The sequence below is a fragment of the Acanthisitta chloris genome, unplaced genomic scaffold (genome assembly GCF_000695815.1).
Source record: "Acanthisitta chloris isolate BGI_N310 unplaced genomic scaffold, ASM69581v1 scaffold1925, whole genome shotgun sequence".
Classification (NCBI taxonomy): domain Eukaryota; kingdom Metazoa; phylum Chordata; class Aves; order Passeriformes; family Acanthisittidae; genus Acanthisitta; species Acanthisitta chloris.
Window position 1 is genome coordinate 24,012 of NW_008673028.1, and position 23,449 is coordinate 47,460.

The 23,449-nt window shown below is 43.2% G+C and overlaps 1 protein-coding gene across 1 annotated transcript in view; it reads right to left on the reverse strand.

The window, feature by feature from the left end:
* Window positions 1-8,088: 8,088 nt before the first annotated feature.
* KLHL32 (kelch-like family member 32) overlaps window positions 8,089-23,449 on the reverse strand; it is a gene marked incomplete at its 5' end in the record, with an annotated part of 39,784 nt that continues 24,423 nt past the window's right edge. Inside the window, 4 exons of the mRNA XM_009074738.1 lie at window positions 8,089-8,335; window positions 10,985-11,079; window positions 14,201-14,393; window positions 17,170-17,228. Coding sequence (XP_009072986.1) covers window positions 8,174-8,335; window positions 10,985-11,079; window positions 14,201-14,393; window positions 17,170-17,228 — 509 coding nt within the window. The remainder of the gene's footprint in view (window positions 8,336-10,984; window positions 11,080-14,200; window positions 14,394-17,169; window positions 17,229-23,449) is intronic.

A 23,449-nucleotide genomic window follows, 5' to 3' on the forward strand; every position in this document is an offset into this window, starting at 1 on the left:
AGAACAAAACATTTAATGATGTGTTGAGTAGATTGTTAAAGACATATTTAATACCAGCTCTAGTGTTTGGAAGTTTCTGCAAAAGCAACAGGACTTTATGTAAATGCATAGCAGCTGCTGGTGCATGAGAAACTAATTTAAACAGTTTGGAAATTATCATTCTTCTCTGTCAAAAAGTTAATGTGAACAGAAATAAAGCATTTTTGCATCATATTCATCAACCACTGCCAAATGGGCAATCTGGTTTGGTCTATTTATTTGGTATGGACATTTGCAGATGTGACTGATAGTTGTGATAATATTAAGGAGAGGAAGCAGTGCCAGCCCAGGCTGACTTACCAAGCACACACCAAAGCAACAGTCCTAAACCAGTTAGGAGGAAAGGAGAAAATAATTTCTTCTAGTTTTCAGTTTTTTCTATACTGTACTTAAAATCAGTATGTCTTACTAGATGCTGCCTGTATAAAAGCTACTTAAGACAATTAACATTACTTAGATTAAATCTTTCTGTATAATTGTACATATGAACAGCTTGGTTAAAAAACTAGAAGAGGGCAGATTCAGACTAGATACAAGGAGGAAATTTTTTATGATGAGGGAGGTAAAGCACTGGAACAGGTTGCCCAGAGAGGTGGCAAATGCAAATCCCTGGAAACACTGAAGGTCAGATTCAACCTGACCTAGCTGAAGATGTCCCTGCTCATTGCAGGGCTGAGCAGACCAGGTGACCTTTAAAGGACCCTTCCAACCAAACCATTCTGTGATTTACAGACCTTGTTGATGTATTTGCTTAGATGTTCAAATATTACCTGTCAAGAACAATCCATCTTCCTACTGGCATTTTGACAGCTGGACAGCACTGCAGTTCTGCTTCTTTGACCCAGATCATTCAGGGTTTTATGTCCTCTCACCAGCTTGGAGCTCACATACAGCCCTACCTGGGTCCTTCCCTCATCCTCTTCTTTTCAGCTGGCACATGCTGCTGCAGAAGGCAATGCTGACCATCAACCTGTTGTCTCAGAGAAGCATTTGGCATTGAGGACTGAAAGGCAAACTAGTGTTGGGTGCAAGATAATGTGTTAGAGACTGCACTGGTCAGAGTTAAAAGTGAGCTGTGCCAAAGCCATGCTGCAGGTGAGTGTGCTGGCTGTACCAACAGGTACGTATATGTGTCTGAGCTTAGTCCTGCTCCCCTTCTACATGATGAAAAGTTGAGGGTATTAAGCCATTTTTAATTTGTTTAACCCCAGTGAGCAGCCAAGCACCACACAGCTTCTTGCTCACTCCCCCACCAGCAGGATCAGGGAGAGAATCAGAAGGGTAAAAGCTAGAAAACTTTTGGGTTGAGAGAAAGACAGTTTAATACACACACACAAGCAAAGCAAACCAAGGAGTAAGTTCAGTGCTTCCCATGGGCAGGAGGTGTTCAGCACCTCCAGGAGAGCAGGGACCATCACGTGTAACAATTACTTGGGAAAACAAACACCATCACTCCAAATGTTCTCCCTTTCCTCCTTCTTTCCAAAGCTTTAGACCCTGAGCATGATGTGCTATGGTATGGAATATCCCTTTGGTCAGGTTGGGTCACCTGTCCCAGCTGTGTCTCCTCCCAATCTCCCATTCACTCCCAACTCCCTCCCCAGTGTGGCAGTGAGGAAAGCAGCAAAGGCCTTGGCTCTGTGTGAGCTCTGCTCAGCAATAAGAAAAACATCTCTGCATTATCAACCCTGTGCTCTGCACAAATCCAAAAATATAGCCCCCTAGTAGCCACAGTGAAGAAAATTAACCCAGCCCAAACCAGCACAAATGTTAATTAATTACTTCCAACTACAGAATCACTTTATCAAGGGAGTTTTATCAAAATACTTGATTTCAGTAACATTTTCTCCCTCCAAGCCTGGGGCACAGTTTGTAGCCAGTGTCACCTTTCATTTAGAAATGCTAATAATACTGACAGGAGATCAGTCTGAAGCAGAGCAGGGATGAGCCTGATGAGCATTTTCTATGCTGATCCCATTGGCCAGAGGACTGTTCCAGGATATAAGAGGACAACTACACCCTTTTCTCTCTGCAGTACAAAGATTGAGACCTGAATAGATAATTAAATAGTATTTAATTTTTATATTTTCCCTAATCCCATATTCAGGATCCCAATCACTTCTGACCGATTATCATCCTTGTGACATGAAAGAGATGTCCAGCACATGCTGATCAATGGCAGGCAGAGGGAAGTCTGACTTCCCTCTCCTGTTGTAACCTTAAAATGACAACACAAACCAAAAGACACCTGTTCAGAATGCACATCCAGCTTCCATTAGTCCCACAAAGATGTCCCTTGATTTTAGAGAATCACAGAATGGTTTGAGTTAGAAGGACCTTAAATATCATCTACTTTCAACCCCCTGCCATGGGCAGGGACACCTTTCACTAGCCCAGGTTGCTTCAAGTCCCACCTAACCTGGCCTGGAACACTGCCAGGGTTGGGACAGCCACAGCCTCCCACAGCCTCCCTGGGCAACCTGTGCAGTGTCTCACCACCCTCACAGGGAACAATTTCTCCCTAGTATCTAATCTAACCCTGCCCTCTATCAGCCATTTCACCTCATCCTGTCACTCCATGCTCTTGTCCAAAGTCCTTCTCCAGCTCTCTTGGAGCTCCTTTAAGAACTAGGAGGTGTTTGAAGGTCTCCCCTTCTAAGAATTATATATGATATTATATATATATATAAGAATTTCCCAGTTATTATTAAAGAGCAGGATCATGGTAATTTAAATTACTCCTTGCTTTCATTTTCAATTATAAAACAGAGGGGGAAGGGACTTGTTTCAATAAAAGAGCTGAAATAGAAGAACTCACACCTTTTTATGCTGGAATAGAGCAGCAAAAGTATGGAAAGGATAAGGTTCTGCAGATCTGTTGTAATTGCACAGAAGAGCTGCCAATAGCATCCACTGCTTAGTCATTAAAGAACTTTGTCCAGTTAGATGCAATGTATTTCCCTCAGGAAACAGAGAAGGGATTTTATTGCACTCTGGTTTTCCTTCTTTGAGTAGCTTTGGAGAATTATGTATGCAGTGGGTATTGTCAGTTTAATCATATTTTAGAATTTTTAACTATTACTTAAAACTTAAATTCAGTGTAATCAGCCCATCTGTTAGCAATGGTTATAAAATTATGTTGAAAATTAAAAATCAGATGCAGTGTCAATATGTCCTAGCATAATTAAGCTTTTTTTGTGATGAATGACTAGGATATGGCTTTTGTCTACTTGAGCAGCTTTAAAATAGTAAAACCTTTTGCAGACCTAATGCATGAAGGTATGTATAGAACAACAGCAAAAAATGTAAAAAAACTCAAATCCTATAGTCACAGATTTGGTGTCTTTACAGGCCTGGGGAAATGCCAGCAGAATAATTCCACATCACAGCCAAATTCACTGCATTTTTCAGTCCATCAAACACTACCTTGGATCTTTCCTTCTCCTTGCAGAATGACACCAAAACAAGCATTAAAAATGCAACTTTGCTAAGTTCATTATTTATTTTAGAAAGGCCCAGCATGACCTGCACTGCCCCAACCCTGGCAGTGCTCAAAGCCAGGCTGGATAAAGCCTTGAGCAACCTGCTCTGGTGGGAGGTGTCCCTGCCCAGGGCACAGGGGGTTGGGACTAGCTGATCTCTAAGGTCCATTCCAACCCCTTAACATTCTGTGATGGAAAAATTAGCACACACCATTGGCTTCCATGAATTGAGGGTATTGCTAAAAATACTTACCCCGTTCTTCAGTCCTTGAAGCATTGCAATGTTAACATTTTAAGCACTTTAATTCTGGCATTACTGTGAAACTGCTATATATAATCATCTCTATTGGAAAACCATTTGTTATGTGGACACTTTTTATCCCTTTAAAATGTGTCCTTGGGGGGAGGGGGGAGGAGAGAGAAACAAACAAACCCATTTGGCAAAAATAAAACTGCATAAGCCCTTTATATAGTCTATGTGCTAAACTTCCTGCAAAGTCTTCCTCCCCTACAAACTCTGCCTGCAGATGAAGTGTTTTAACCTTGCCCTCTTAATTTATTCTACATTCTAATTTTCAATAAACAGATGCCGCCTCTTTTCGCGCTTGTTTCCACATTGTTCCACATTCTGCCTGGGTTGTTTCTGCATGTGTGAATATTCAATTATCTATTTCTCCACGATTCTGCAACTGATGTACTAAAATGTCTCTACAGGTTTGGGGGAAGGGTAACCAGGGAAGGCAAAACTTAAGAGGGAAAAAAACACTTACGGAAGTTCGAACTACTCTGAGAGTCAGGTACTTAGCCCAAATGCTGCTAAATTAAGAAGAAAATCATTAAGTCACAACTAGAAATGCAAGGATGGCAAAAACATGAGTACACAGAAGCAGAATTGCTGCACATTGGCTCATAACATGTCTCTTTGGTCTTGGGTTTCAACTTGGGTTTTTATCTTGGGTTTCAACTTGGGTTGAAATGCTCAAGAGGCACCAAAGGGGCAGAAGAGGCTGTGGGTGCTGCTGCTTGTGGAAATTGGGTACTCCTTGGATGAAAAGCACAAAGCAGCTGATTCCCTTGTGGTTATTTATAGCTAAGAAGAGCTGATGACACATCCCAGGACTCAAAGGTGAGGTATGTTATATAAAGGATGGAATATTACTCTTGATGGGAACGGCCCAAAAGAGATCATAGGACTGCTCTGAAGTACAGCTCTCAAGACCTTGTGGTCCAAAAGTCTTAGCTGCAGATATGAGTAGCTTTAATGTGTAAATCTAAGGAATTTGGGGCACAGAATTGCACTGTCTTCTAAACTAGACAGTCAATATCTGCTCCTGCATTATTCACTTGTAAGGACTCCTCTTCCCTGCAGCACTAGTGAATTCTCACTGTTTGCAACCTGCCCTCTTATCCTGCACACTCCCAGCTGGAAAAATGACTCGTGTTGGCATCTGCTCTCACACCATGCTGATCAGACTCCAGTAACAGAACCAGCAAGCATGGAAATAATCTTGTTCTGGAGAGCTTTAAAGCTCCATGGGAGAAAAAGCTACACTGCATTTCAGTGGTATGTTCCAAAACCAGTAAACTGGGCAGGGACAGAGGTTGGGTTCAGAGTTGTGTGTCTGCCAAAAAGTGGTACAAAATTTACATCAGAGGTGGATCATGCAGAGGAGCCTACAAGTGTGGCAGTTGTAGAAGCCAGAGACACTCCATGGAAAGATGGCAGAGAGAGAACATGGTGATTGAGAAAATTCAGCTCACTGAGCAGTCTTTGCCAGGAGGAGTCCTGCACAGCTGCAGGTGACAGGTGAAGCCAACCTTGCTATCCCACCCACAGTCCTCCCCAGCTGAGACCCCTCAGCCACAGCTCTGTCTGCTCTTGCACCCACACCATCCTCTTTTCTTACCTGGCAATAAACAACTAGGTTTTGCTCATCTGGTAAGGGCTATGGAGCATCTTCTGCCTTCAGGTGCAGCAAAGCATCTCCATCTGTCCCATAGGTTCTGCAAGAAAAGCAAAAAGACCCAGACAGCAAAATGTGGCCCACAAACTTAAAGGCTAAGAGGCTGTGGTGAAAGACTTCTCTGTAATCAGTGCAGCCTGATGATTAAGGGCCAGAGCAGAATCCTGACACTAACAGGAGCATATGTTGTCCTGAGGCTCTGTGGCTGAGGTTCCCCTAACTAACACAATGCACTTACACAGCTGTTTAAAACTGCTATTCACAGCACAGACAATAGGTGATAAAAACCGGAGCAGTAAAAGCATCTAATGGGCAGAACAAACATGATTGATAACTTTCTTGCCTTTCAGCCCTCAAACCAAGAGGTACATGCTGCTTTGCATCAGGAAACTGCTCCCTCTGCTCCTCCAACCCAGGCCACCGTGGTTGCTTCATAGTCAGCCAGATCCATCCCTCTCCTGGCTCTCCAGAAGCATCAGTTTAGAAATGAGCCCTAGGAATCAAAACCTCCAAACTAAGTTGAGACATACAAAACATACTTTGCACCATTTCCCAGAAGTTCACCAGGCTTCACCAAGGCTGAGAAATTAATTCTCCCATCACCTGCAAAATACCTCAGTTCTGTCCCCAGAGCTAAAGGTGATCACTCACCTGTTATGGTACCTCCAGAATGAGGCTCAAACCCCTGTACACACCTTTTAATTATTTTAGCCCCCCCCCCCTGAAATGACACAGAATATGTGTCCCTGCAAGCCACACATAAGTAGAAGTTTGAATACTTGCTGAGCTTGGGCCCTGCAGCCCATACAGGGATTTTTAACCTGTAAATCATAGAATCATAGAATTTTTAGGGGTTAGAATGGACCTTAGAGATCATCTAGTCCCAACTCCCTGTCATGGGCAGGGACATCTCCCACCAGAGCAGGCTGCTCAAGGCTCAATCCAACCTGGCTGGGTTGGAGCTGTTAAGAGAGCATGCCAATTTCCAGGAGATCAAACAAATTAAAACAAGAAAGCAAAATATATCTTGATGTACAGCCTACAAAGCTCCCATGCAGCACAGAGTAAAGTACTGCCTGGATGTAGGTTTGCTTGATGCACGGTGGGAGATGACATTAGCACTCGAGTCTGCACCAGGCAAAGACTGTGCAGCTGCAGCTCTGCTCTAGGCAATGAGAGTGAAAAAACTCAGTTAAAAAAAACCAAAACCAAACATAAAACATTCTAACCTGATAAGTACTGGAAAAGGAAAGGTGATGTTCCATGAGTAAACTGCCCAGCGCGAGAGGGAAATGGTGATAAAGTCACCTCCCTGTAACCAGACCCTTAAAAGTTAAAAGATGCATCTGATTTGGAAACATTGCTCACTGGACAAAGTCAGGCTGTTCCTGTCCAGCTACTGCTGCAGCTTATTCTGCATGTGGCATTTGCAAGAGCATCAGTATGAATCTGATGGGTCTGCTCAGACAGCAGCATCAGGGAGCTGATCAGTAGGTAAAGCAGAGAAGTGCATAGAACCCATAAATCAGAAATAGAGAAAGATTTAATTACATGCTTGGTTAATATTTACAAACATTGAAATCGTTGTTAGATATGGAAATAAAACACAGGAATAAGAGACAGGGGCTGCAGTAGCCAAGCAAAGCCAAAATACACCAGGTTAGAGTATTTCTTGTGAGCTGGCATATGCCTGGAGAAGGGAATGGAGACACACTATATAAACTGAAAGAATAAATAAATAAATATTGACATTGTTCTACACCTGTTTAGCCTCTGGAGACCAGTGATTTGTGGGACCATATGTTGGACAAAATGAGACTGTTCATTGATAATTGTAAATGTGGTGACCCCTTGCAAACTGGATATTAAAAATATTAAGTAAATGGCACATTTTAATTAGACAGTAAAGAGGCTGATCTCCAGCATTAAAAGACTGCAGCTGTCAGGAGGAATTGATCATATGACAGAAGGTAACATTTATTTGATAGTAGACCTTGGTAAATGACATCCCAAATGATCTTTAGATTCTCAGACAAACGCATTCAGTTCAGAATTAAGTTTAACCGTGAGGCTTCAGTGCCTTTGTCTTTCAGCTGAGCCAATTTTTAATCTGTTCCTCCCATCCTATAGGGCTGGTTTGGTTTTTATTTTTGCTTAAATCTGCTTTGAAGTATTTCAATTTCAAATGAAGCATTATTAAATGAGAAACTGTAAACGATGGAGTTCGGAATTGGAAGTCAACACATTTGTTATTCCTTTTGCCAAAGGTATCGAGTAAGTTGCATAATTACCACAGTATTATATCATCTTTGTCAACACAAACAGAGCTTTCTACTGTCTTTGAAAGCGCCACTGGCGAACGACTGAACGTGCAGACTCCAAAGAAGAGCAGCCCAGGAGGAGCTGAGAGCATCCACAATGTTGCATAAGGAAATGAAGTAGATGCACAGCAGAAATGCCAAACACTCTCAGGTCTATGTGCTTCTGCATCTGAGGCCGAGGAGGGAAACTGCAGAGAGTTCCTGTAGCTTCCTTCCTGCCTACTGTGATCCAGCTTTAAGACAAATGTGATGGTAAAGCAGCAACCTGTGTGGATGGATTCATCTCAGTGATCCAAGAAACCCTTCCGTACACAGGGTTTGGTGTTTTCCTCCTCCACTTCTGATCTGATGAAGCACAAGGAATGTCTCACATGGTGCCAATCCTGTGGTGAGGCACTTGCAGAGTCTGAAGGTTGGGGCATGTGAAATAAGGAGCTGGAAGAAAGCAAGCTGCTATTCCATTGGAAGCAAAGGGCAATGTAGGCCCATAGAATACCTCTTCCTTCCCTTCCTTGCTAACATCCAGCACCTGCAGGTCAAAGCAGACAAAATATTTTCGGGGTCACAGAAGAAAGCACAAACAGATTTGCTGGCACACACCACATGTAGGTGCTATTAATCCCAACAGAAAGGTAGTTTCAGATAATCACAGAATCATAGAATTTTAGGGGTTGGAATGGAATATATATATATATATCATCTAGTCCCAATCCCCTACCATGGGCAGGGACACCTCCCACCAGAGCAGGTTGCTCAAGGCTCGTCCAACCTGGCTGTGAACTCTGCCAGGGTTGGGGCAGCCACAGCCTCCCTGGGCAACCTGTGCCAGTGTCTCATCACCCACACAGGAAAATACTTCTACCTAATATCTGACCTATTTTTCCCCTCCTTCAATTTGAGTAAGGTACCCCTTGTCCTATCACTGCAGTTCCTAACAAAGAGTTCCTCTCCAGCTCCACTCTAGGCTCTTGAGATACTGAAAGGTTTTCAGATTCTATTTATGGATCTGGTGATCTATTTGCTGTCCTAATCACCCAACCCAAAACCTGGAGTGCTCAGGCACTCAATAGCAGAGTGACATTGGATCCTGCTTCCTGGCAGCAGAATGTGAAGCCATGCAAGTGGCTTACTCTGCCCAGAAGGGATCCTGTTAGCACAGAGCACGAATCATTTGTCAGCTTTGTGTGGTAGATAGGCAGCAAAGAAGCTCTATGGAAGATGGAAATGCCAGATAAATGACTGACGTAAAGAAAATGAAGGTATATGAAAAAAAGTGGCGTTTTTTTCTTGACCAAAGGAGAGAGCAACCTCAGTTTTCCTCAATTTGAAGATAAAAGGGCTAATTTTGCTGGTTAAAGCCAGGCACGCTGCCAACAGCCGAGAAGGGGCAGCACACACAGCTCTGCCAAATCACTCATTACACTTCTTCTCCCTTTAAAGTGGGGACTGTGTCAGGCAGGCTGCCAGTTCATGACCAGTTAGGGGATGTGGACAAATGTCCACTTAGGAAAGCAAGATCCCAGGGTCATTTTCACTTGTCACTGAGCTGTATTTACACCCAGGTGAAATACTGCAAAGTACCTGTTGATTATAAACGAGCTCAGTGGTGGAGTACAGTCACCACTTCTATACTGTGCTATTACTCTGGGCCCCTCAGCTCAGGGGGGACATTGAGGTTCTGGAGCAGGTCCAGAGAAGAGCAACGAGGCTGGTGAAGGGACTGGAGCACAAGTGGCATGAGGAGAGGCTGAGGGAGCTGGGGGTGTTCAGCCTGGAGAAGAGGAGGCTCAGGGGAGACCTTCTCACCCTCTACAACTCCCTGACAGGAGGTTGGAGTCAGGTGGGGGGTGGTCTCTTCTCCCAGGCAACCAGCAGCAGGACAAGAGGGCACAGACTCAAGCTCTGCCAGGGGAGGGTTAGGTTGGAGATTAGGAAGAGATTTTTTCCAGAGAGAGTGCTCAGGCATTGGAATGTGCTGCCCAGGGAGGTGGTGGATTCACCATCCCTGGAGGTTTTCAGGCTGAGACTGGATGTGGCACTTAGTGCCATGGTCTAGTGACCACGGTAGGGTTGGACTTGATGATCTTGGAGGTCTTTTCCAATCTGGCTGTTTCTATGATTACTCCATCTAAAGCACTGTACATCAGCTAGTGTTACTCAAGACAGTCTGAATGACTTCTTCCAGTAACAATTGCTAGGTATGGTATCCAGCAACTTAGTAAAATACAATTATACTGTGGCCAGCACATGGTTTTAATTGCTTATCTTGCATGATCTTTACAGACTCTTGCTAGTAAGTGTCCATTACAAGACCAGCAGCTTGGCATCCTAATACATTCCATTCTTATGCTAAGCCTAACTTCTAGCCTTATGGGACAGTTTGGAGGTGAAATCCTAAAATCCAGAACGTTGGAAGCTAATGAAAATGCTGTTTATCAGCAACAGAGCAAAAACTGAGATGTAAACAAGTTTCTGTCTGTAACTGCCCAGCTGGTCACAGAGAAATGGCTGTGATGCAGATCTGCTTCCCTCAGAGACGTACAGAAGGATAAGAATCCCTAATTTCTGTAGAGGAATACCTGAAAGCCATGGATCTGCAGGCAAGCTGCTCTTATACAAGATGAGAGAGCAGAAGAGTTTGCTGGACAACCTATAGCCTACAGCAGGGATCAAAAAGCTTCCACTGAAGCTTTAAACCAGTGAGCAGCAGGGCAGGTTGCAGGCTGACTGAACTTGGGCAATGAACAGCTCCTTAACTCTGGCTTAACTCTGTTCAGAAACAGAACTTGGAAAGAAAAAAATAAACCACAAGCCAAGCTGAAAAATTCTTAGCCCATGCCCCATCACTCATTTCTACAGTCCTTTTCATTTTGAATTTGACTGCATAACCTGAGAATATATGTACATTATTTTAGCCAGACCTTGCCAAAGGAAAGATGACATAACCCTAGTTTACTGGAATATCTTAGAGGAATTGCATCTGTTGGCTCATCTGGAAATATTTTTAATATCCACAGTATTTCCTCTCTGTGTTTATGCAGCTTTGGTGGCTGCATAAGAAATATCCTTAATCTCTCTACTTCACATGTATTTTCCTTTTTTTTTAAATAACCTCTGTTCAAAACTTCTCCTTGCAAAATTATTGGAAAAGACTTTCAAAGAAACCTAAATCACTCACCTGGATACATGCCAAAGGCTCATTCGTCCAAATTGAATAGCCACCAACTAAATATATTCTACCATTGTGGACAGCAACTCCAGACTCATTTTGACCTAAAGCAAAGAAGGAAATAGAAACCACTTTCAGTGTTCAATTAGCCCTTTTAACACCAAACGTTGGGGTTCTGTAACAGGATGCAAATACACCTGGCAGCAACTTGACTGTTTCAAAATTCACCACATGTAGGAGCGAAGGTGAAGCACGAGGGCTGTTCCTTGCTCTCCACAGGAGCCACAGACAGTGCTGCCCAGAGATCCCCCAGGTGAGCAATAAGCTGTGGCTGTGCAGGGAACCATCTGCTCTGTCCTCGATGGCACTGGGGTGTGCATCAATGTGTTTCACAGGTGACAGGCACACTCCTCACCTGCCTCTCAGCTACTACCAGACATGAACATCCAAACAGACACAGAGGCTGTGAGTGCCAAGTGCCCCTTACATGCTGCCCACACCTGTTCACCCCCTGTTCCTCCAGGTACAAGTATGGGAAAAATTGCAGAAGCTGCTGCACAAGCTCATCCCCATAGCAACAGCCTCCTGAACAAGTTTGGGAGTTTTGAAGGATAAATACAGCCTTAAAAAAAATCTGCACTACTCAGTGCAACAGGCACATTTATTGTCACTTGCACAGGCACAAAGAAAGGCTCATATGGCTTCTTAAGGTGGAAGCAACTCTACAGGTTATATCTCAGGAGAGGTGGTTAGCTCATGGCATTTAGTGGGACAGAGTCAGCTCTCCTGTGAGGACAGGCTGAGGGAGTTGGGGCTGTTCAGCCTGGAGAAGAGAAGGTTGTGTGGAGAACTCAGAGCACCTTCCAGTATCTGAAGGGGTTACAGGGAAGCTGCAGAGGGACTCCTTGTTAGGAACTGCAGTGAAAGGACAAGGGGCAATGGATTCAAATTGAAGAAGGGGAAATTTATGTTAGATATTAGGAAAAAGTTCTTTCCTGTGAGGGTGGTGACACACTGGCACAGGTTGCCCAGGGAGGTAGTAGATGCCCCAACCCTGGCAGTGTTCAAAGCCAGGTTGGATGAGCCTTGAGCAACCTGCTCTGGTGGGAGGTGTCTCAGCACAGGGCAGGGGGTTGGGACTAGCTGATCTCTAAGGTCCTTTCCAACCCCTAAAATTCTATGAGAATGTGGGTGCTTGTGTTTCCAGGCTTTAGCAGTTGCAAATCACATGATGTCCTTCTCAAAAGCTGTCAGTTCCTCTAGATAATAAAATAATTAACTGATGAACAAAATAGATATTAAAAAACTAGTTCTGTTTGACAATATGTAACTACTTTTCAATCTATGCCTCTCCCCCCAATGTCCATCAAGTACACTGATGGCCTAACTCAGAAATCAAGCAACTCTTCCCCAGATCCCAGAGATTAAGAAACCCAGTGCAATATCTTAAAAAACAAAGTTGCCACTAGAGCAGCTTTTAAACCTAGCAGGAGGAAAATGACATAAGGTGACCATCTTTATCTGTGAGATATTCATTTCTCTGACATGGTGTTTCTAGCTACCTGCTATGCTCCTGCAGCCTTTGTATCCATCCATCTCAGTGGTAAATCTCAGAAATTAGTGCAGTGCCACCCTGCAGCTTTTGTATCCATCCATCTCAGTAGTAAATCTCAGAAATTAGTGCAGTGCCAAGTGAAAAAGTTTGAAAAGTGAGGTAGGCCCAGTTCTAGGACTCCTACAGCAGTCTGAGCTGAACTTTCTTGGCAGCCAGTTCTGTTATTAATTGAGCTCCAAGTCTGGTGCACAAGTGAATGGCCACAACATTAATGCTGTCCTGTCCTGGAAATCCATCCTTTTCTGCAAAGTTACTGTTGGTGCTATTCTGAGAATGTGTCATGTGCATGTCTTGAAGCAAGACCAGCAGGTTGAGGCAGGTGATTCTGTCTCTCTACCCTGCTCTTGTGAGACCCCACCTGGAGTACTGCATCCAGCTCTGGGGTGCCCAGCACAGGAAGGACATGGACCTGTTCAAGTGAGTCTAGAGAATGGTCATCAAGGTGGTTAGAGGGATGGAGCACCCCTCCTATGAAATAGTCATCAAGGTGATTAGAGGGATGGAGCACCTCTCCTATGAGGAAAGGCTGAGAGAATTGGGTTTGTTCAGCCTGGAAAAGAGAAGGTTTCAGGGTATTGTAATTGTGGCCTTCCAGTACCTGATGGGAGCCTACAAGAAACATGGAGAGGGACATTTTACAAAAGCATGTAGTGACAGGACAAGGGGGAATGGATTCAAACTGAAAGAGAGTAAGTTTAGATGAGGTATCAGGAAAAAAGTGTTTACTGTGAGGGTGGTGAGACACTGGCACAGGTTGCCCAGAGAAGCTGTGGATGCTCCATCCCTGGCAGTGTTCAAGGCCAGGCTGGATGGGGCTTTGAGCAATCTGGTCTAGTGGAAGGTGTTCCTGCCCAGAGCAGGGGGGTTGGACTTGAAGGTCCCTTCCAACCCAAACCATTCTATGATTCTGCGTCTCTCACAAGGATTCAAGGGAGTAGTACATCTTGGAAATGTATCAGGTGGCAATGAACTTTGGGAGACTGAGTGGCAGGGACAGTGAGTTGCACTACTTTGCCAGTTCCAGCTGTAACAGTTCTTCCTAGTGACAGCCACGAAAAACTTTTTAGATCTTGTAGCTAACTGAGATGGTCAACTCATCCCTGACTTGACAGAATTCCAACAAGGACACTTCCTTTTGGGTACTATATTAAGAAGATACCATTTAGAAATAAGTAAGGGTTCATGGATTTCCATGAAAGCTGTGCCCTATAATGTCAGCAGAAAGCACTCCAAAATGATATTATCATGGTAGAGACACACTGGTCTCTTGTACACTCAAACAGGGAGCTAAATCTCTGACTCCAGTCTAGCTTCTGAAGAACCAAAAATCAGTACCGGAACTATTACGAAAGATGATTTCTGACTGCTTAGTTAAATTGACATGCGCCTTCTTAAAAAATTTAGTGTTCAATGTGCTAAAACAACTGTTTTGTAGACCACTGCATGCCAGAAGTGTAATCAAAAGTGTCTTGTTGGCTGATGACTGTCCCTAAATTGGAAGCAATTGCAGCAAGGTCATGGAGTTCCACACACTAAAGGCATCTAAAGGGAAAAAACCTGATATTCCAGTTCAGTAGTAATGAGTTCTCCTTTTGGTGTACAATACTCACCTGTCAACATGTTGAAGCTGCAACGTGTCCATTGGTCAGTATCTATGCTGTAGGAGTCTATGTGCCGGACCAGGATCCGATCGTTGTTGTAGTCGAGATCATTCCCACCTAACACGTAAAGTTTCCTTTGGACAGCAGCCATGGAGTGATACACTCTCCTCTGCAACATGGGGCTACGGCTTAGCCACTTGTTCTGGAAAGGGAGAGAGAGAACTTGTCTCAGCAACCTATATCAGTAGTACAACAACAACAGCAGGTCACTGATGTTCTCCTTACCCTTGGTCAGGAATCACAAGTGCATGTACTTGTGTTGTTCATATGTTAAGCATGTGTTGGTTATAGCACTGACTATGCATCCTGGACTTTCAACACATGGTTTGCAGTTCTCACATTGAAGTTCATTAATTTAATAGTATTTCTTGCTCTGTATTTTTTTTCTGTTTAGCTCATCAGGTTTCAAAAGTCTTTTGTTTCTTTATAACCCAGTAGCAAATGCTCCTTAAACAAGACTATTAGATGCCTCTTTTGTACACAGTGCTAAAATTATCTGTACCAATGACCTGTTATGAGAGAAGTGAGATTTTTCTACCTTTCCTTATTCAGAAGCCTATTTGATCTTATCCTTGGGGAATGGAGCAACAGGGGAAAATAATTTCCTAAAGAATCTTCTCAAATGAATCATGTATTTGGTTTAATGTTAACCCTTTATTTGTGGGCACTTACAAAGTAACATCCTTTTGCATATTTTTCTTGCTAGCTAACAATATTCAAGAATTTAACCTGTTTAGGGGAGAGGCAAAAGGACACAAAAGATGAGGGATTAAAGCGCAGCATTTTTAAACCTAAGAAAACAATTGCTTCTGCTGTGCTCACCAAACCAAACAACGTGGCCATGGAGGAGGTTAATTTAAGTGGAGGAAGCTAAAAATCTGTGAGGAAATTCTTCGCGATCCACGCGCTGCTGCCCGTGGGAAGTCAAGAGCCGCCAAGACTTCTGCCTTTTAACCTCGACAAGACAGAGCTATACATTTCAATAGGTAACAGTGGAATATTAGGCATTAACGCTTGCATTAGTAGTCCAGTCTCCTAACACCAGACTATAGACACCATCTGCTTTGCAAAGCCTGCCTGCATCCCCTGATTATATCTTTAGCTTCCTCCGCCGCGGTGCCTGCCAGGTGAGCCGCCGAGCGCCGCAAAGGCAGAGAAACAGAGGGGCCTGGTGGGGTCATTTCTAATAAGCCGGTGTGTGAATACTAATCAGTGGTGGGGAGGCAGAGGTCACCCCAGCAGGCTTGTTGGCAGGTAGCTGTGTGCTCCGTGGCAGATGGCAGGCATTATCGACTCGCCACAAAGGCCTCGCGCAGGAGCAGGCGCCGGTGCTGAATGATAGAGTTATTGAGATTCCGTGCGAGAGGCAAGCAGATGTGATGGTTTCCAGTACCCACCGTAAACAATATGCCAGCAGAATTTTTAAAAAGAGCCTGTGTGTACAAACACGAAGCAAACCTCGTTTGAAGAATGCAAGCGCACAGTTCCGCTGTAACTCCTTACGTGCCGGGTTGGGCTCCTCGCACACCCAAGTACCCCTGGCACTGGGATTTTTGGGGGGGCAACTTTCATGTCAGTAAGCAAAGAATCCAAGTGAAAGGTACAAAATAGAGACACGGTACTAAATCTGTGTCCCCTCTCCTAAGCAAAATAAGATTGCTGCCTGTAATGGCTACTTGGATTTAGGATGGAATCCGTGTTTGTACGATCGATGCATAAAGCTGCACCTCAAGAAGAAACAGGCAGGTTGTGTCATCTACACTTCACCTTGGAGCTGAACATCAGGAAACTGTCTGAACTCCCTTTCCTCCTGCCCCTCATTCTTAAATTTAAGAGAGTAACAATAATAATAATTAAAACAAAGGCTGATTGGAGCTGTTTCTGCTCAACCTTCCACAGTCTCTTTTCATGTTACTGTCTGTAACCAGATTTTTCAAGAAGCACTGTGAGAAAAAAATGATTATAATAATAATAATGATTATTCATATAATAAAAAGCATCTGGAACCAGCTCAGAAGACTTCTAATGCTTTTCAGCTTGACTGACTTGGAGAGCATTGACCACACCAGTTGTATTTTCTTCAGGTACCAATGCATGATGCAATGCAATGTACCAAAGCAAGGCAATGCTTTCTGCCTCAGGACCTATATGGGCTATGCTTTAAAAAGTCAGTGGGAACCACATAAACATATCTCCTGGCACAATTTGGTCCCAAATACAGCAATCAAAGCCCCTGTCCTACAATCAGAAAAGTCAATACTCTTCCACGTGGGTGTAAATCATGCGATGCAACTCTGATTGCAAGCTTAGGACTTTTAATTCCTAACACAAGTAAGAGGGCATAACCATGCCCTAACCCTCTGAAATGGTTACTGAGCCATGTTAACCTAATCAAAACACATACATAATGTATGAAATAATCCCTAAAAGATATTTTAGGTGCTTGGGTAATGAAATGATAGGCAGTCAGCAGAGTAAGTCAGGACCAGGTAGTATAGTTCTCAAAGTATGCAGAAAACAAGAAGGCAATATATACAACTCAAAGCAGAAAGGCCAATGACAAGGAGAGGTTTAGAGACACTGGCTTTGAGTATGCATTGCCCAGGGTTTCTGGATTAAAAAAAAAAAAAGAACAAGCAAAATAAAAGCTGATAAATACAGGGGATTTAAAGCACATTTTTGTATTTAATCTAAGATGTTTCTAATGTGCACAGGCTTAAAAAACACCAAGGTTTAAAAGCCATCAGGGTCTCCATTACTCTGTTAAACTCCCACATCAGTACAAAGTGAATTTAAAACACTAGTAATTCAAATGGTCAGCATTTTTAACCTCACTAAATCACTGCATGTATTTACCAAGAGACCTGTTTGAAGCAAAACATTTGAGGAAAAAAAACATATACAACACACATACCCACCTGCTTGGGATCATAGACCATGAGCCTGTTTTGATACTGTGCAGTATTTGTTACTCCTCCTATGAAAGAGTTTATACAGGTTACATTTTTTCATATAAGCAAAACCAGGACCAAGATCAGGTACAGCAAAATAACCAGCTCTAGCACTCATTTGCTGACATAATTACATTACATACCACCACTTCTGCTTAAAATGCACCTTTTTATCGTGTTATAATGTAATAAGTAGCATTTGTCAAACATATAGAAACACAGAATAGTGTCAACAAGCACCACACACACAACTTCCTTTGTAAAGCTAATTCTATGGGCTAAAATTGAGATAAAAATTGACCTGTTTATAAATGACTCTGCATTCAGCTGTCGTCACGACATGAAGACAAAACCCATCCCTATTCCAAGGAGTGTGCAGTGTGTGACACAGTTTTAAAGAGGAGGAGGTGGGTTTGTATCAAAGAGAAGGTGATGGTTAGAGAGGAGCTCTGCCTAACCAGAAATACAACATGGGACACCACTGGAAAGAACAGAGCAAACCTGTGCAGTTGTGCTCACCTATATATTTGAAGGACTCTTGGGTTTAGCTTGTATTATGGAGAGAACATCTCCTGGTTTAGTTGAATAGACTTACATTGAAAGGTTCCTCCACAGAGACCAGAAACAGCACTACCATTTACTTTTCAATAAGCTCAGAAAGCAAGGTGTAAAGCACTTCAGAGAAGGCCAGAACAGAGTCTGACCCAAGTAGATGCTGCAAACCAACTATTTACCTCAATACAGTAAGCACATGTTTAATGCGCAATCATCCTGTTCTCCATTGATTTTAAATGGCAAATCTCACCAAGCAAACGTGAAAAATTCTTCAGTCTCAAGTCTGCAGTCTTAACTGTGCCAACATGTTCTTGAGTGTGCTCAACCCTCCTGGGGACATGGTGTCACTGCAGCACTGTCACAGGTCCCAGCTCTGCCTCTGTCACCACCCTGGGCCTGTGACAAGATGGGACCAGAAATATCACTTCACCTTCATCCTACCAGGAGGTCTGGGCAGAACTAGGGCATGCCAGTGGCCACACACCAGTGAGATTCATATTGACAGACACACTTTTTATATTACAGTTTGAACATCATGTGCAAATGAGGGACACGGAGAACTATAGAGAACTTGGCACCAAAGTTCTACCTGCTGATCTGCTCCCACTGCACTGAGCTACTTGCTGACATAGAACTATCCTCTGATCACTCCAAATGACATGAGTAAGGCCAAGAAAATGAGCAATGGATAGCAGAAACTATGGACATATCTATTTTAGAGTCTTGTCTCCAACTGCAGCAGCAGGGAGGAGTAACACTGGTACCTGGGTGCACCTCCATCAGCACCAACCTGCACTTGGCCACTACACATGGACAGGAGCACAAGCTCTCAGATCAGAGATGCTTACAGGCTAAGAGATAGCTGGGATGAGATGTAATCTTTTGTGTTTCTATCACAGAATCAGTTAGGTTGGAAGGGACCACAGTGGGTCATCTGGTCCAACCTCCCTACTCCAGCAGAGCCACCCTAGAGTGGCTCAGGATTGTGCCTAGATGGCTCTTGAATACCTCCAGTGAGGGAGAGACATCACACTATGCCACATCCTGCCCATCAGAACACCCATGAAGGACAGGCCAGACCAGGCACTGGAAAACAATGACTATTTGATCTCACAATCTGTTACTTGTCCCTACACTGCTCAAAGTCATAGTGGCCATCAGCCCCACGCACAAACCAATCTTTCAAATATCTGTTTTGTAATTTGATTTTCTTTTACATATAGTTATTTTCCCTCCCAGCATAATGTTTAAAATGAGATGTCAGATTAGCATTTTGCAAAACAAAAATAATAGTTATTTGGATGATTACCTCTAGAACGTTGAACTACAGGAAACACATTGTTGGGTCATGTATTTCCATTCCGAAAGGACACTTTAATCTGGGGAGGGGGGGAATGTGAAGGAATAAGAGAAAGAAGGGTGTTGCTTCCTCATAAAATAAGCAAATAAGCAAAATTATTTGCCTCTCTTCACAAAGAGCCCCTCACATCAAGTACACAGCTTACATCTTTTCCCCTGCAATATTGCTCATCTGTGGTGTTTTATCATTACATTCCCTTCACATTCCGCTCTTCACTTTTAGATTAATCTGCCAAAATGAGATGCTAAGGATTTGCATACAGATTTGACTACACAAAAATAGATCTGGAATTAATAACAGTCTCTATATGTTTTAATTTCTTCTAGACTGGAGTACCCTTGCCTCCAGCAGTATTCTTGGCTTTGAAAGTCATCAAGCTGATTTGTCTGCTCTTAGGTTATGATGCCACATGCTGCTACACTGTCCCCTGCAATCAAAGTGCTCGCAGAGATAGATTCCATGCCTTCCCCTAACAAGTATATTTTATAGATTGGCAGTTTTGATCTCCCCTCCCCAGGGGGATAATCTGCATCTTAACAGGTTTCTATAGATACATCTGTCATTAAATATGCCATCTTATATCTGCATCAATTTTCGAACTCAAGTTCCTCCTAACTTTGAAGTGCTATAGCAAAAGTTTAAATTTTTCTGCCAAAATACAGACTTAACAAGTCTGCAATGTCCTCTTGAACTATTTTTTTTTTAAAATACTCCAGGCAGCTGGGAAAGGGCAAAAGAACAGCAATATGTCTCTTATAAAAAACAGGAAAAAGAGAGGGAAAAAGTTTAAATGGTACTAAAAATAATGCATACTTGCTCAGGAAAAAAAAAAGAGAAAAAAAGGGTAATTCAGAGAGAATTTCTTAAACTTCTCTGCAGTGCTTTCTATGAGGAAAGGAGGAGATAGAAAGGCATCAACAACATGAAGTATTTAAAACTACAAACCATGCTATTAAATTTGATGTCTAGCAATAGCAGATAATGTGGTAGTAACCCAACAGTTAAAGAAAGAGGGGAAAAAAATGTCTGGCTGGGTAAATGACAGGAAATTTACAGTTTGGTCAATGCTTGCTGGGTTTTATAAACAGAGTGATGTTTACACCACTCTGACATGAGCAGCTTGCTTCCAGCACTCCAGTTCCTGAGAGACAAGGAGCACTCTTGGGACAAGGTTTGTCCATCTGGCTCTTACGGACATGAGCACACCCTGATGTAAAGTCCAGCACACAACCAGTGGGTTACTGTGTTTTCACACTACCACAGTCACTGCTGCTCACTCACTTGCAGGCTCTGAATGTTACTTTTTAAGCTGTAAATTCCCAGCTCAGGCAACAGTGTCCATCTGCATGGGGAAGTTAGAATCATAGAATCATTAAGGCTGGAGGAGACCCCTAAGATCACTGAGTCCAACCATCAACCTGTCACTGCTGGAACCCCTAAACCAGATCCTCCAGCATCAGATCCAGGCTGCTCTTAAACACTGCCAGGGATGGTGACTCCACCACCTCCCTGGGCAATATTCCAGTGCCTGAACACCCTAACAGGGAAAACATTTTTCCTATCATCTAACCTGAATCTCCCCTGCAAGTTGCTGGAGAATTTCGAGAAATACCTTGTCCAGCCCTTTCCACCACATGGGAAACATTTTGAGCTGTTACAGTCCCCCCAAAACAGTCCACAAACTGCACTGACAAACACCTTCAGGACAGACACTTCCACAAAAGAGAAGGGTGGGAGGCAGTAGACTCAACACCATTTTCCCAAATGGCAATTTATAATCTGTATTTATAGCATGCCATAGCAAGACCCCCATATGACCTGAGAATCTAACCCAATCCAAATCCCCCAGAAGATCTCACAGCTCTCTCTGAAGTCCCCAAGTGCTAGGCTGTGTGTGCGAATCCGAGTTCACTGGGAGACGTGTAAAACTTAGATGTTGGCAAAGAGCTCCCAAGTGTACTCCTTCCAGCAAATCCAGGGAATATATAGAAACTCATGACATGCACCCCAAGGTGCTCTGCTCTTTGAAAAGAGAAATCTCTCCTCTCCTAGGTGTCTGTGTGTTAAACACAAGATAATCCTTCCTCAAAGTGCAAACCCATTGCCCCTTACTTCAGACAGCACAGGTGCAGTGAGCACAGCTGAGACTGAGCATATTCTCCCATGCTAAGGAGTCCCCTGGAAGATGCCAACAGCAGCTCTACCTAATGCTGTTCCACCCCAGATGCAATCCACCTGCAAACAAGAGGGGCACAACCTCTAGGTTTGTTTGTGGGTTGTTTTGTTGGTTTTTTTACATCATCAAAGCCAGATGTTCACATTCAACCCAAGAAGAATCAATGGCATCAAACCTGTATCATCCATACCTGAAAGATGAGACCTATTATCTTTATTCAAATATAGCTATAATGAAGCCTGTGTATCTTTCATATACAGACTAAGACTGGGCCACTGAGGTGATTTTTTATGTACTTGTTAACCTCCCACTCCTGGTAAATTCTGTGCCAGCCACACTGTAAAACTTGATTTGGTTCTGTAAATTTCTGTTATTCCAGATCTATTTTTCATAAAAGAAAAAGAGATCATTTCACTGGCATCATAGGCATTTAATGAGAAAAGACTTTCTCCTCTCAACAGCATACTGATAGTAAGGTAATTCTATTCATCCCAAATCACTTGCAAACTCAGAATAATTCTCCAAGATACCTTATTTCCATTATTTCCTTGGTCAAAATCTCCACCATTGGGGAAAAAAATAACAGTGAAGGAAAAAAAATTAATTTTGAAGAAAAACATATTAAATACAAAGCAACTGTACAAGGCTGGCTTGTTTACCCCTTCCCCCAAGCTGAGTTTCTATGTGCATGTCAAGATGTGATTTTAGCTGACACATTCGAGGTCAGACAACTCAGGCCACTGTGAAACAACAGCATAACACTTGGCTTTAAAGACTTTTCATGTGCTAATCTCTTGAGCACCTGAGGCTGAGGGGAAGCATCATTATCCCAAGATGCAGGTGCAGGAATGGCCCAGAGCTGGAGTGCCTGGCAGAGGTTCCCTGCCTCTCGCTGTCCCCAGGGGCACTACTATATAGGAGGAGGAAGGTTAAGGTGTATAGAAAAGTAGGTCTCTAGATTTGCATGTGCACACCACAGAGGATGCAGGGAAATGGACACAGTTCAAGTTCTCTCTCTTATGGAAAATATTTCCCTGCTTTTATGGGTACTTATTGCTAGTAATGTTGAACTCCAAAGCGTTTGGTATATTTTGTTTCTTTTTCACTGAAATACTTCACTTCTCAAGCATGTGGCAGGCAATTCGTTTGTGAAACCAGTCACGACATCAGAGGTTAACTGAGGCCTATAAGATTCATCTTTCTATAAAATTTCCAAACCATCTGAGAACTTATTTGTCATGGTTTAACCCCAGTTGGCAACTCAACCCCACACAGCCACTCGCCCACTCCCCCCAGGTGGGATGGGGGAGAGAATTGGAAGAGTAAAAGTGAGAAAACTCATGGGTTGGGATAAAGATGGTTTAACACGTAAAGAAAGAGCCAGACACACAAGCAAAGCAAACCAAGGAATTAATTCACTGTTTCTCATGGGCAGGCAGGTGTTCAGCCATCCCCTGGAAAGAAGGGATCCATCAAGCTTAACGGTGACAAACACTATCACTATGAACATTCCCTCAGTTCCTCCTCCTTCCCTCAGCTTGGTATGCTGAGCATGATGCCATAAGGTATGGAATGTCCCTTTGGTCAGTGGGGTCAGCTGTCCTGGCTGTGTCCCCTCCCAACCTCTTGCCCACCCCCAGCCCACTTGCTGGTGGGGTGGAATGGAAGTCTTGATTCTGTGCAAGCACTGCTCAGCAATAAGGAAAACATTCCTGTGTTATCACGACTGTTTCCATCACAAATCCAAAACAGAGCCCATACTAGCTGCTATGAGGAAAATTATCTCTATCCCAGTCAAAATCAGCACATTATTTTAGTGAATTCTCATGTGTCTTTTAAAAGAAGAAAATGAGGGCTGTGAAAAAGCAAATAATAAACAACACTCGAGAAAAAATAATGACACAAATATAAAAATACGGAGCTCAGAAAACTCAAGTGTTGAATTCACTGGTGCTGACCAGAGGGTCTGACTAGTTCCAGAGTGCAAAAGGCTCCTTCTTTTCACCTGCTCTGTCAGGTTAAAAACCCCAAAGATGTGGTGGCAGCTTAGGAGTCCCTCTGCCCCCTGGAACACCATCCACCCATCTCCTCTTGCAAGTGTGTCCTTACACCTCTACAGCGTTTTGCTTAGCACATTTCCCTTCCCTGCTACCTTT